Genomic DNA, 14862 nt, shown 5'->3' on the forward strand with positions numbered 1-14862 from the left:
TATATTAGATGTATAATAACCTTAAAGTAAAATTGATCTAACATGTTTTATATTATTAATATAAAACAACATTATTTATTTTCTTTTTTTTTATTTAATTCAAAACTGTATTTAAACTTTTGACACAAATTTCAGAGAATTTCAACAACTTTTAATCCCAAATTTCAGTAACAGAACTGAAGAAGAAAAAAATTCAATATTTATCTGACCTCCTAGGAGGTGCATAATGCATCTTCTTTGACTGGCCATCTCATAAATAAAAAGGTTTCAGGTCTATTGTTAACCCTAAGAGCTATACCCATATTCGTAGAAACCACCTCCTAAAGCAAGGCCTCCATGCTTTTCATATTTTAAAATGTCACTAACACTGCTTTCTTGCTGCTGACAAGGTCAACAGGTCAGCTGAAGAGATGGCATCATTAACATGCCACCACCAGCCAAGCGGCTAGAGGGCAGGCCAGAAATAAACTAGATCTGGAAATCTGCTCTTTTTCTCCTCTCTATCGTGCCTTTTCCTCTATACCAGAGCGACTTTACTGATTTAAAGCAAATCTCTTTCAACAGCAAAAAGACAGAATCTCCAAATACCACTTACATGTATAATCTATCAGAAACGACCTGGCTGACATGGATTTATTATTGCTCAAGTCTAACCACATCATGATTTCTCCTTGCAACTAGAAAGGGCACATGTGAATTATGCGTCCATTAAATATTTCCATTTAATTCAACTGTTTTGGGATCAGCGCTAGGACACCCTGGCATGCCGGTTGCCATGGAGATAAGTCCCCCATGTGTGAGAAGTGACGTAAACTGCTGCGATTTAGCATTCTGCTCCCTCCTTACATTGTAGTGAAGCATCCCTCTGTGGGAAGAGAGGCCACGTGACACGCACATCAATACACAGTCACTCTCTTTCAGAAAGGACACACACAGACTTTTATCCACGTTCTATCAAAGACATCCACTCGTCTGAGAGAGTGACACCAGAGATGTCCATTCAGCGGGCAGACAGGCGGCGGGGGAAAGGATGGGCCGTCAGTCATGGTGACTAATCTCTGGCACGCTTGATGACAAAATGTGACATTTAAGTGGAGTAGGGTACATCTTGACCGCCCCGGGGACAGGAGCAGTGTTACCCTGCTGCAAAAAGCAATTTTAACAGGATTACTAACTACACAGTCTTGGGCGACTCTCAGTATATTTTCAGACATTTCATTAAATTTAAAATAATGAACAGATTGACCAGATATAGAGAAAAAGGCTCGAGGTATGAGCTATTACTATTATTTTTATTCCTATTTCTTTATGTATACGTATTACCAGTATTCAAGTTTTCCATAAGAAGATTTCAATAAATTATTAAGTAAACAGATACTTTTTATTCTGTTTTTCCCTCAATCAAATTTAGCATCAAACTAGTCATCAAAAAGGGGATATATATATATCACACCAGACCTCTTTATATAAATAAATAAATAAATATTATGTTATGTATGTGTAATCAGAAAGCCTCTTAATAAGTCATAAATGTCACTATAGCTCAGGAGAAAACATCAGCTTTTATTGCAGATCTACCTGTAAAAGTATACGGTCTCTCCGCAGAGCTGTTTGTGTGGATTCAAGCAGCAGAAGCAGCTGTAGAAACTGGCCCTGATAGTGCGAGACATTAAAACAGCCAGTGAGGGCGAGAACTCACTGATATGTGACAGCCATTTTACTGTTGAAGTGAAGAGCACAGCTGTGTCTGTGTGCTCTCAGATAAAAGTCAAGTGAAACCACCATGAGAAGAGTAGGATGCCGTGTGGAAATCTGAGTTTTATATCAGACAGAATCTCCTGATTTCATTATAAATCATCTGAACATCTATATCATGCAAAACATGTTAGAAATCACCGCTTTTTTTACGTAATTTCTTTAACATATATATAGGTATATATATATATATATATATATATATATATATATATATATTACAAAGGAATAATATTATGCCTTTACAGGAAATTACACGCAGTCACACCAATCATTCCGAGCAATCGAGAGATATCGCTTTTATTCAAGAATATCGAGTTATTTACATTTTAGACACAAAATTGCAGTTTCTTTATTAATTATTGTTCCACCACCAAAGATAGTTCCAAATAAAGCACATCTCTGAGCAACACACAGTAGTGGCGTTTCTATATAAATCATTGTTTTGATTCAGTTACTTGTTTTGATCCTTATTATATCAGTGTATGGAACGAATCGGTTGAGAGTATGATTCAATGAATCGCTCATTTGTTCATGAATGAATCAGTGTTTTGAACAAATCGATTGAGTGAATGAATCAACGTGTAATTCATAAAGACAGGCACTTTCGGTCATAAATAGCTTATACTGTATGTCTCTCTCTCTCTCTCTCTCTCTCTCACACACTCTTTCTGTTGTAGTAGTGGGTGTTGCAAATTATTGTATGTCAGTCTGTAAGGGGTTTTCAAATATTTTATCTTGTAATGTTTTCAGTTTTCGGATTCACTCACTTGTCGCCATCTACTGGTTTAACAATGTAATCTCAAAAAGATTCACTGGACAGACTGATAGTCCGTCTACATGTAAAAACTGACAGACAGAGAGATTCAAACAGTGAAAAGCCCCAGTGCTGTCTTGATATGGCTTCTCAGTCATGCACAATTCTTCAACTCATATCTGAGGAAAACTAGAAGAGGCTTTGAGCAACAAAAACATGTTTGCCCCCCCCCCCCCCCCCCTCTCAAACTACAAAATATTATGTTTTCGCTCCAAATACAAATCAACAAGATAACACTGCCATGCAATTTTATTGTGATTTATTTTAGCTATAAAACAACATAGAGTGCTATACATTCTTAGCTGGTAATGATTTTTGTCTTGAAAGTCATTCCTGAGCCGCTGGCTGTGCTTCCTGGAGTGAGACAGTGCTGTAAGGTGGTCACAAATCTAGTGTTGTCCTCATAACTTCCCTGACCAATTGGCTTGCTGGTCTCTGCCAAATGACTCAGCTGTCCCTTCCAGGGTCCAGCCCATCGCTCTGCCAGAATAATGCCACAGATAACGGCTCCAACAGGAAGCCGCTCGGTCATCATTCAAACTAGTAAAAAACTAATATAGAAAAAAATGATTTAAAAGTGGAGTGCAGATGGATTTGCCTTTCATCAACATAAAACTGATTAGTAGCTATATGACTGATTCCATCTGTTATGGAAGCTTTTGGGATTGATGGATGAGGGGTGGATTGTGACTGAGGTAAGTAAAGGAAGAGATGTCCAAACCTCATCTCAACACAGTCCACCCTTCTGGAATCAATTGAGCTGGCCTCGATTTTATGCCCAAGCAGCAAAGTAACTGAAACACAGCATTAAAAATGAAAGAACCAAAGTATTAAACTTACAGAAACTCATAGCAAACTGTAATTGATATTTTTTATACATATATAAAATGAAAGTGCAGAAAAAGCAGACTTTGGCTTTGTGTGGTATTGCTTTAAAAAAAGCCATGAGTGATTGATAACTCTTCCATGCTTCAGAGAACAGCTCTTCTTCTGCGGATTCAATTTATTTGAAAATGTAAAGGATGGGTGTTACTGAAAGCTGGTGAGCAGGATTTACTGACACCTATTTGTTGAATCATAAATTCACTAATATGCAGTGTGCACTGAAGAATGAGTTTAAGTTAAAGATAATTAAAGATGAAAACGGCACCTCAAAACAGATAAAAAAATAAAATAAAATCGAACAGTGAACAGTGAAGACAATGCTGCCATCTGCTGATCAAAGCAGCCATTGTCATTTCTGCAAATAAAGTTTGACTGCCTTTAATATGCCCTATTCACATGGTCCCTATGCAGTGTTCACTATATTTACACATTAATTAGAACATCATTTTAACATGCTGCTACTCTGTTATTAGCAGCATTTATTTATTTATTTATTTATTTGTTAATAGAAAGTTCAAAGGAACAGCATTTATTTAAAATAGTGAAAAACTTTCACCACAAACTTTATAGCATTCAGAAATTTGAAGTGAGCAGTTCAAAAGATGTTCTCATGCCTAGCATAGATATCAATAATTAACAATGTATTCAATTATTCAAGACGTTCTTTGTCGGTTAACATCGTTTAGATAGTATTTAAAAGAAACACATATTTACCTACAGAATGCAACATAAATAAACGTCCCTTTTTTCACTCTTCTTCTCTACCATTATATACTAGGCCTACGCACAAATTGTCACTAGATGGCGACAGAGAATGTGATTTTTTTTTTTTTTTCTCGCCAACTTTTTATTTTTCTTTCAGCGTGGCAGATGATATGATAAAAACAATCTAATGCCAGAGAAGTCTTTAATGAAGCTGCAGGGCATGTGTGCTGTGAATGCTGGAGTTACTCAACGAGTGTTAAGTAGGTCAGACGTCTGAAGGACCGGTCTGTCATGATGAACCTCACACTCCACAGTCCACAGTGTTAAATAGGTCAGGCACAGCAGGTCACACACAACCATGTCGACCGTGGAGCAATTTGTTCTGTGAAGTTTGTAAGAGTACGTGTGCGCTGTAAATATTAAGGTAAAGTTGTTTATTCATTTATTTTACCGCAGCCTAGAATGAACTTTGATGTTAGGGTTTTCAAGCTTTTAGAATCTACAACCCCCAAAATATGATCAAAAAGGCAGCTACATATTTTCATGAATAAAGACCCATTTTATACTTTAAAAACGTAATATTACAAATGGTGCAAAATATTGTGTTACAATATTACCTTTCCTGGGCTTTTTTTTTTTTTTTGCGCTACTCAGGTTCTGTAGTACTATTACATGTATTTATTCATTTTTAACAAACATTATATTATTTGTTTATTCTAATTTTTATATATCTATATTTTAATTCTAACTTTTTTTTTTCTTTCTCTAAACACTATGGACCCCCTAGCACTCCCTTGCATCCTCTTATTTCATGTACAAAGACCCAGTTTATATATTAAAAGCTCATATATTGACTAAACATTTTAATATATATATTAAAATTTGTATTATGATACATTATTAAATTTTTAACCCTAATGAACTTTTAAATGTATTTATTATTTATAATAAATGTTTTTGTTTATTACAATTTATATATTTCTAAACCTTTAAAAAGATTTAAAAAATGGTTTTAATTTATTTTTCTTAAATCTTCTATGAATCCCTAGCACTCCTGTGCATCCCCTCATTTCATGTGTAAAGACCCATTTTATACTGTATAATATAACATATTATTATTGATGTGTAAAATATCATTTGAAAAATATTTATACCATTACATTATTACGATTTCCCCCCTTAAAATCTAATGTTATCGATTCTAATTTTACAGTCACTGACCTCAAATTTGCTTTTATAATCATCCTTAGAAAATATATAATACGAGTCTTTATCAGTTATACACAAATCACACAGCAAGTCACTTTCTATATTGTTTAATACCAATAGACTTCTTTCCATCCTTTTTAAAGCACTTAAATAATGCCTTACCTCAGTTTTTAATGTTTCACATGTGCTGAACACTGGCATCTTTTCATCCTCATAGTATATTTTCCATTCCTCTCCATTTCTGTCTTAGAAAAAAAGATAATTCCGTTATTATGAACATCATCACTGTATCTCTCTGCCTCGCTTTTCTCTCTATCTGGCAACTTGAGTGGGTCTGGGACAAATTTGCAAAGCCTTCAGATCTCTGTTTTGCATTAAGTTCCTCCACAGACCTTCAAAAGGCTCAGGTCTTTGGTTAAAGTTAGAGAGATGTGCAGATGATGTCTGGTAATTGTGGGGTGGAAGAGCTCCAGATCATCTATCTCAGAGCCCATCAAAGATCTTTCAGGGTTTAAGTGTTTTAAAAATGGTGGCTCTCAAAAGGAATGTGCTTTGAAGCAGCAAGCGGCAGACCTCTCATAATACGTCTTAATTCACTCATGTGTGTATCTTAATTCTATCCACGGTGTACTGTAAAATGGAAACAAATACATTTGCTATGATTTTGTTCCACATAAAGCCTGAAGGACATTTACAACTGCTGCTACTGAAATGAGAATTGACCATATACTGATCTGGTAGTCGGTTAGAATTAGCTTTTGCCTAAAACAATTACACAAATACATCCATCTGCTCAATAATTTGCTTAACCGGACCACTCAAAAATTTACATTTTGTGAATAATTTATGCTTTGAATGTTATGATTCACAAATAATGACTATGTTATAGGCTGCTGTACTATAGTGTATTATTACAGTACAAGCATGCTTTTTACATTGAATTATATTATGACTGGAACACCTTTTTACAAAGCTATTCTCTTTCTGTAACAAGGCAGGCCTGGAAAATTCTTGCATGCCGCTGAAATGTTTAATGCAAGCATTTAGATTTATTTATGGATTCTAATGACCCCCTTTTCTTGTGTATTTTAAGCATTGTTAAAATAGCATATCTAACTTTTTCACATACCCCCCTAAACAACACACACCGGCACTTTTTTTTTAATGATGATAATAATCACTATTATCATTCATTTATATAGTGGCTTTCCAAAAGTCACTGTACACACAACAACAACAACAAATACTAATACTAATAATAATAATAAGAAGAATACAAATCTATATAGAAATTTGTACAAGAACAAACTGTGTCTGTTTTTTTTAAACATACAGTAAATGTTGTATAAATTGTACATTGTGAAGAGAGCAAAAAGCAATGGAAAAGCAGGAAAAAAATAAATAAACTTACGTTATGAATTTACCTAATTTAGAATCAGGCAAAAAAAAAAAAAAAAAGGATTCCAGCTCAGGTTTCCGCGTGTAAGCAGCTGCTCTCACACACTGTCTGCTGCAGTCTAAATCAACACTTTCAGCAGTCTGACGAAAAGCGTCCACACCTGACCAGTGTTCATCTCATAACTGTCCTAATGATGAAGAACCCTGGGAAAGTGAACTGTTTAAAAAGGCTCATAGGTTTTAAAATATTATTACTGTATACTGAAGAAATGGCTTGACTTCGGCTGAAACGTCTAATGTTTTTTAACTAATAATTTGGGATTCTTTAAGAGTGTGTGTTGCACCTTTTCCCTTTTTACATTATTATTATTATTATTATTATTATTATTATTATTATTATTATTATTATTATTATATGGTTGCAGTTGAAACGTTAGAAAGAACAACAGAGTAAGACAATTTATTTTATACAGTTAACATAATCTATATAGATAATTGTATTTATTTATATAGAACATTCTATTTTTTTTTAAATCAGAATTTTCAAAAATAGTAAACATCATGTGATTCTGAAAGATTATTTTCAAAAAACCATTCTAGTGCAATTTTTGTTTTCAGTGCAAATAGTTTTAATAATAACAATCCATAAAGCAAAGATAAATTGATCAGACATTCAGATTTGAATGAGATAAAGAATTTAGTAAAGTTTGTTCTTGAAACATTGCTAAAGAGAAAATAAAAGCATTTTAAGAATGTGTAACAACAGATATGCTTAAGAAAATAATTTAAAAAGTGTTTATTTTTTTATTTTATTCTCTCTCTATATATTTTTTTTCTTCAAATCTGTATTATATAGCTTTAAATGTTATTTCCTCCCATATTATTTTAGTAGTTTTAAGAATAGAAATATCAATATTTATATGAACGGAATCAATGAAATCATTACGTTTTATGAAATCAAAACTTCATGTGACATCATGGGTAAGGCTTTCCTATCAAGGCTATCATACTTCTGTTTATTTTCTCACACAGCATGATTTAACATGAATAATATTTTCCTGATGCGAAAAGCTGTAATCGTGAGCACAAGTGGTCTTTTTGAACCGCTCGCACTCTCATGATTCTCTGTAATGGTTCGTTTGAATGGTGCTTCTGATATTTGTACGGACAGAGTGCAAATATGAGAAATGCTAGGGATGTGGAAGTAAGTCTTCCCAGCATGCGATGATTCAACTAAAATATACACGAGCCGAGCAAAACCAGAACAAACCATCCGCTGTAAATGACTTCCACTTGTGATAGATGGATATTCACAGTACGACGTGGCCATCGAAATCGGCCAAACGTTTCAGTTGTCTCTGCACTCGTCATGGACTGGAAAGCTCACTGACTGCACTTTGATTTACCTAACACTCTTTTAAATATCTGCAGGTCGCATATGTGGAACAATGAACATAGTGGCCAATTAAATAAGTGAATCACAGGGCGGCGCACATGGCCACTGTTTACATAGATTTATAGTTTCTTTATTTCCTTAGCTTGACCACAGCATGATCTTTTAAAAATGCGATTCACAAGAAATGATGTGTGAGCACAAACTATTCTGGTTAGCAAGCGTCTACACTGTCATGACCATGAATGAGAAAGCACAGGGCGTTTCCATTAATCTAGATATTTCACGTGGAGTCTGGTCACTTTCATGTGCATTTCCAGTGAAAGATGATCGGTAGGTTTTTGGTCGCATTCTGTTGAGGGTCTGGCGCTCGTGCTGTTCCCACTGAGCCCGTGGTGACATGTGGTTAACAGGGCGTAAAGGAGAGGGAAGCAAAGGCGGTCGGGATTAGACGAGAAGAACTGTTTTGGATTGTCAGCGGGTTGCACACTGAACTCCTGAACTCCCACTTCTACTAGCAGGGGCTGCCTTTTTTCTTTCTTTTTTTTGCATGCCAGTCTCAGTGAGGTCAGTGAGAGGTCATTGGGCTTTCACACATTGGCCCGTTAACGAGGTCTCCGAAGCGGGGCGAGCTGTGAGGAGACACTGGGATCCGGTCGGAGAGAACAGCAGGAGGGGGAGCACAGAACCCAAACACCCCACAGGAACATCAGCATAAAGGCCGGTCCTGTGAGGAGTGATTTGAGGCGTACAAACGCCTTTGTCAATTTTCTGCAAAGATATTTCAATTTACTCCTGTCTTCAGGGTAATTTTACATTAGATTAGCAAGCTGGAAAGACTGTAATGACTGGGAAAATAAAACAACAGGAACTTAAAACATTTAAAGCAACATTGCCGGTTCAGTGCTAGTCATTTCACAAACAATTACAAAGAAATAGTAAGCACAGTGAATTAAACATGAAATATTTGTAGATGGAAACAAATAGAAGTTCTTTTAAAATTGACTACAGTAATCTTTATTTTAACACAATATTGAGGTGATGTTGAGGCACTTGTAACAGAAGTGAAAGAGGACAGTCTTTTGAAGATTCAAAAGCAATCGTTTTATAAATTACCTACATTAATTATTCTGGTAAGTGCATTATTTGAAATGTAAAACAGTTTAAATCACTGATCTATATATTTTTATAGGGTTGATTGCATTGTCATAGTTTCAGGTAATTATTTCTTTAAGCATATTTTTCCACACTAAAACCATGTCAATGCACACACACACACACATAAAGTACTAATTTTAATATTTTGTAGCCACTTTTATCTGAAACAATTATAGTGTATTCTATCCATAGATTTTTAGTATTATGCATTCCCTGGGAATTCAGCCCATGACTTTGCTGATGCTGGTGCAATGTAACAAACACAGAGGCTAACACACACATGCGCGCACACACACACACACACACACACAAAAAACACAGAACGCTGTATAACAGATCTCATTTCATGTTTTAATGAGGAGAGTCAAGTTGGGCTTTTTTTTCTTTTTCTTTTTTGTAATTTTTAGAAAATAAACCAATAACAATATTAACTTGTTACATCATTCACAGGGTTACAGTCATATGTACATTTTATACACCGAAACAGGACCCCCCCCATCTCAGTCACAGTGGTCCAGGTGGGCAGTGCTCTATTTGGACTAGCGAGAGAGAGACAGAAAGAGAGAGAGGTCTGCTGCCCTGTAATGAAAAGCAGGGCAGATGGACCTTGGGAAGAATGCACTACTGCCTTCCTAACAGCAGAGGGTGCTGTGGCCCCACTGGCACCACAGCTCTGTTCAGGGAGCCATTTTCTATCTGAGAACTTCCCACCATATTTGGAGGATGCAGGCAGAAATATGGACCAATGAGAGTGAGCCGGAGCCAGCTTGTATTTTCATTCACAGTCGCAAATAATCATCATAATAACGGTTATGCATTGGTATTATGCTTCGGCGGTAGCTGCGAGCATATGCTGTTCCCAGCTTACTGTCATCCAGCTTTCAACAAAAATCTTTAAATGGTGCACGGTTCTGTGCCGATCACATTTTTGCTTGCCAGAAAGAACATTTGCAGTTTGCATGTCCACATAATGGCAGCTTATTGGCTATTTTCTCAAGCCATCTGAACAAAAAGTGTTTTGAGTTTTACAAAATGCCTACAGTATGTACCATCATTTGTATGAAGAAAAGAACTGTGCTGTGGTAGAAGCTATGCATTTAAGGTGATAATCCATGTGGGGAAAAAACTATAAGAAGTGCTTAAATCTCTCAGCGTGACATTCTTTCACACCCTTGATGCCATGTCTCATTTGTCTGTGGTCTACATAGTGTTCTGTTAAATGACATATGAGAGAGGGAGATGTATGAAGTAATTAGTCCCCTACTGAGAAACAAACTTGAGTGGTTAAAGATTCGGTGGAAAAACAGAATTACACAAGACCTCCGCGATGAACTATTTCTATGTAAATACAGGTTTATTGAAGAAAATGCGTAGCAAATGTCAAGCATGTCATAATCTTTCAACATATCAATATCTTAAAACAGAAAGGCTCATTGGTTGTTAATGTTCCTTCGGATCTCTCGATGCAAAGTGCCAGAAACTCATGTGAGCATCAGCGCCAAGATGCAAGAAAAAATTGTTTTTGCAAATAGCGCAGACCCATGAAACGTTACTTATGAAAGGACAAAATTTCATTGGAAGGAAAAGAAGATGAGGATCAGGAACACAAGGTATCCCTTCAACACTGGATTTCATTCAAAGCTCCGGTAATCATGTGCTGTTAGGCTGATTTAAAACATGCTGGAACTTGTGGGCAGCACCTCTAAATATTGCCATGAGTGTCTCAACTTCTGAATTTCTGTAGGTTTTCTAGACAGCAGTAAGGATCCTGGTATGTGTGCTGGAGCTTTGAGTGACAGTGATTGTCCTAGGAAGGTGAAGCAGAAGCAGTGTTATTGTGAGGAAGACGAGGGATTCAGAACCTTAGGTTTCACAGTGCAGCAGTGATACTGCGCAGCCATTAAATATTGAGAGGATATGCTGAACAGACAGGTAAAGGTGGCTGCTGGCAGTTTTATGATGTGAGAACATTCTTTACTCTCAATCTGTCTCTCACCTTCCTGACTCACTCCTTGTCCCAACCAGCTGCTGAACGCAACCAAGATGTCACGTATGGTATACCATAAAAATGGGTGTTTTAAAGGTTTTTGCATGTATGTAAATGTATTGTATCAAATTAATTATTTAAAAAAAAATGTATTTATTTTGGTTATCTGTTATTTTAGTTTACATTAAGTTTTTAGTTGATTTTACACTATTTTATTTTACAGAACATATTTTCAATTTCTTGATATTCATTTACATAGTATCTTGATAGCCCCGCCCACAGTGAAATCTCATTTGTCCACATACACTATGATTCTAGTTTGGGCTCATTAAGATATTTAAATATATATAGATAAATAGATAAATTATAACTTTTATTCAGCAAGCACACAATAAATTGAAAAAAAAAAAAACTGACAGTAAAGGTTAAAGGCTTTCTACTCATCAAAGAATCCTGAAAAAAATATTTATTGTACAGTTTTTTATAAAATTGATTCAGCTTTGCCATCACAAAAATAAATTACATTTTAAAGTAAATAGAAGTTATTTTAAATTATAATAATAATACAATAATGCTGTCTTTTGACCAACAAAATATAGCCTTATCTTACGGACCCCAAACTTTTGAACGTTAGTGTAACCACACATTAAAAATTGGCTCCGACAGTGTTGCAATGAATTTTTGTTTTCAGTGTCGATGGACAAATTAAACGTTGCTGGTAAGGACAAGGTGTTAAGTCCAAAATCATTTCCTTTCTCCCTGTATCCTCCTTCTGGTGTTAAAAAAGTGACCAAGAACGACTGAAAAGCTGAGAGCTAAAACTTAAGGGCCATTTAGTATTTCAAATTCGTAAAAAAGTAAAATCCTACCGTCTTTCTGGACACAGAAGAAAGTAGCCATCTGAATTTATGGCTACATCTCTCAAGAATTCACACCTGGGATGGCCTGTCTGCTGGAAGCTGTGTTTCATGCCCAAACACTGAACGACTGATTCTTCAGTCTAATGGAAGCATTATGTAATGGGAAGAACAGAGAACGGTCAACACCATCTGTTTAGAACTTCAGCAGCACTCTGAGATTCAGCCGTGGACCTTACCTACAGTAAACTGACCTCACAGTACTGCATGCTTTTAACACAGATTCATGTTAACCCTGAGGTTATGGAGTACAACGAGCCCCTCGATGGCTGAGCGAGAAGTATATTGTTAAGCACAGTGACCTTAATGCTGGTAAGTGGACGTACCTGCATGTGCAAACACACAAACACACTCATTCACACACATAGACACTCCAGCATGGTTGAAGATACCTCTGGCCTGTTCATCTCTACGGCTGCTTCTCATCTCTCAGCTAGTACAAAACGAAAGGTCCAAAATAAATTCAGTTTTACCAACGCATAAAAATAGTAATATGTACACTCAAATTCAACAGTTTCAAAAAAAACCTCTCTCTGAGGGGGACGTTTCTGCTTCAGAATATTATATACAGAGTTTTATTGTTCTTACGCCTATCATAGAGGTTAAAAATCACAGAGAGCATTGTGGAAGTACCAAACCATGGAGAACGGTAGGATGTATTTTCTGTAAAAAATAATATAACACCTATACACACTAATTTAATTTAAATGTCCTATGAAACTCCAAATGTAAGCTTGGCCCCAATTAGTGAATGTAACCAGTTCAAAAATATCATACAATAACAATATCCACATATAAAACTATGCTTCACAATGGACAATCACTTCCCTGTTATGAAAATGTCCTCTAACTGCATACTTTATCAGATATTAAAACCCCTAAACACCTTATTATAAAACATATTTTTTTATGATTGAGGTGGCAAAAAAATAAGCATATCAACACAGTGATCTGCAAAGTTTATCAAACCCAAGCTTCCTGTGAACTGGAGCTCCATGAGGCCCTTACGCAAACACGCACGCACGCACACGGCAGGGATCCAAACATAAAAGAAGAGCATAGAGGATGTGAAGACCACAGCATACATGCACTCGGGGTCCTTTTCTGTAAGCAGTTCATGTAAAGAACAGGCTAAAAATGTTCCTTTATGCATCTGCGGGGGAGAATATCTTACGCCGTCTTTCAAACTAAATCATCTCAGCCCATGACTAAAAGGAGGAAGAATATAAAAGATGACCCCCTCAAGTCATCTACACACATGCACATGAAAGAAAATCCATCAAATGTCAGTGTAGATCCATCTTATACTGAAACTGAAACTTAACGTTGGACTACATCAGGCTTGTACTGATGACCTCACAAAGTCAAATGCATCTGATATGTACAGGACGAGGTACAAAGGGATGATGCTCTGTTTGGCAGGCTCTTATGAAATCTGTAAAATATTAAATTTTTTCTCCCCCCAAGCAATGAGAAATCTGCACCAAAAATTCTGTTATAACTATTTTCTTTCCCCTCCATTTGTCTGTTTGTTTATGTTGATATAGTTTAAAAAAAAAAAAATCGGCTGCCAAAAGGAAGTCCCATTTCATGTTGTCCACATACTTTTCCCTCGGCTGTCAGCGAGGGGTTCTAAGGTCCCGCAGGTTGTCCCATGTGTATTCATTGAGCAGACTAAAATATTAGAAAGAAAATCTCAGAAGCATGTATTGTGGGGCGAGTTTTTTTCTCTTCTTTTAATTCCTGTTTCTTCATTGCCCTTTTAAAGGGTAGCCTTTCGATTCAGTCCACCATATTCAGTCTGCAATTTTACACCAATCTATATATTTTATATAGATTCCTTGATTTCATAGCTTTAAAAATTCTTTACAAAAACTCTTTTAAAAAGAAGACAAAAAAAAGAAGAAAAGAAGAAAATTGGAAAGAAAATTCAAGGAAAATACAGGGTGGAGCCTATTGCTGGCAGACTGATGGTCACCCTGTGATTGGGGGTGGCTAAAGCTAAACGATCAGGTGTTGTGACCATATTTTTCAGACGCAGTTTTCCAGAGTCGAGCCCATTAGGGTGTCTGGGGGTTAATGGGGGATTCAGATGACACAGATGGAGAACGAGAGTGTTTCGGAGAAGGGGGCAGGTGGATATCCTAGGTGGTCCAGAAGGAAAACCAGGCTTAGGGTCTGCGGTGGCCGCCCCATCCCTTCACGTTGGCCTCCACTGCCTCCTCTTTTCGTCCTCCCAGTCTAATCAGGACACGTGGTCAAACCTCTACCGATTGGATCTGGTTCATCTGTGCCCTCATCATCTGAACGCTGTTGAGAATCTTCTTCTGATGACCCGCTAGTGTCACTCCGACCCTGAGAATGTCCCTGTTTACACACACAGAAAGAGGCAAGATTAAACACGAGCGCTCTTAAGCATATGCCATAATGTTGTAGTAACACATTTTTATTCACTGTCTTCATCACATGATGCCAAAGTAAACTGAGCATGTTAGTTCAAGATTGAGTAACCGGTAAATTCTTTTATCCGTATCATCCTCTGTTTGTTGCACAATCCAAGCGTCTATAAAACAACAACACCTCCTTTGTTTTCATGGCGTGTCTGGTTTGGCCAGGTGACTGCTGAAGTGAGGAGAGG

At 36.5% G+C, this 14862-nt stretch overlaps 1 protein-coding gene across 2 annotated transcripts in view; it reads right to left on the minus strand.

Moving 5' to 3' along the window:
* Positions 1 to 9650: 9650 nt before the first annotated feature.
* The window catches only part of LOC128022247 (ephrin type-B receptor 2), a 146727-nt gene continuing 141515 nt past the window's right edge, over positions 9651 to 14862 (minus strand). For both annotated transcript variants that reach the window (XM_052609598.1, XM_052609599.1), the window contains exon 16: positions 9651 to 14591. In XM_052609598.1, coding sequence (XP_052465558.1) covers positions 14483 to 14591 — 109 coding nt within the window. In that variant the 3' untranslated portion in view covers positions 9651 to 14482. The remainder of the gene's footprint in view (positions 14592 to 14862) is intronic.

This window comes from Carassius gibelio, chromosome A11 (assembly GCF_023724105.1).
Source record: "Carassius gibelio isolate Cgi1373 ecotype wild population from Czech Republic chromosome A11, carGib1.2-hapl.c, whole genome shotgun sequence".
Lineage (NCBI taxonomy): Eukaryota > Metazoa > Chordata > Actinopteri > Cypriniformes > Cyprinidae > Carassius > Carassius gibelio.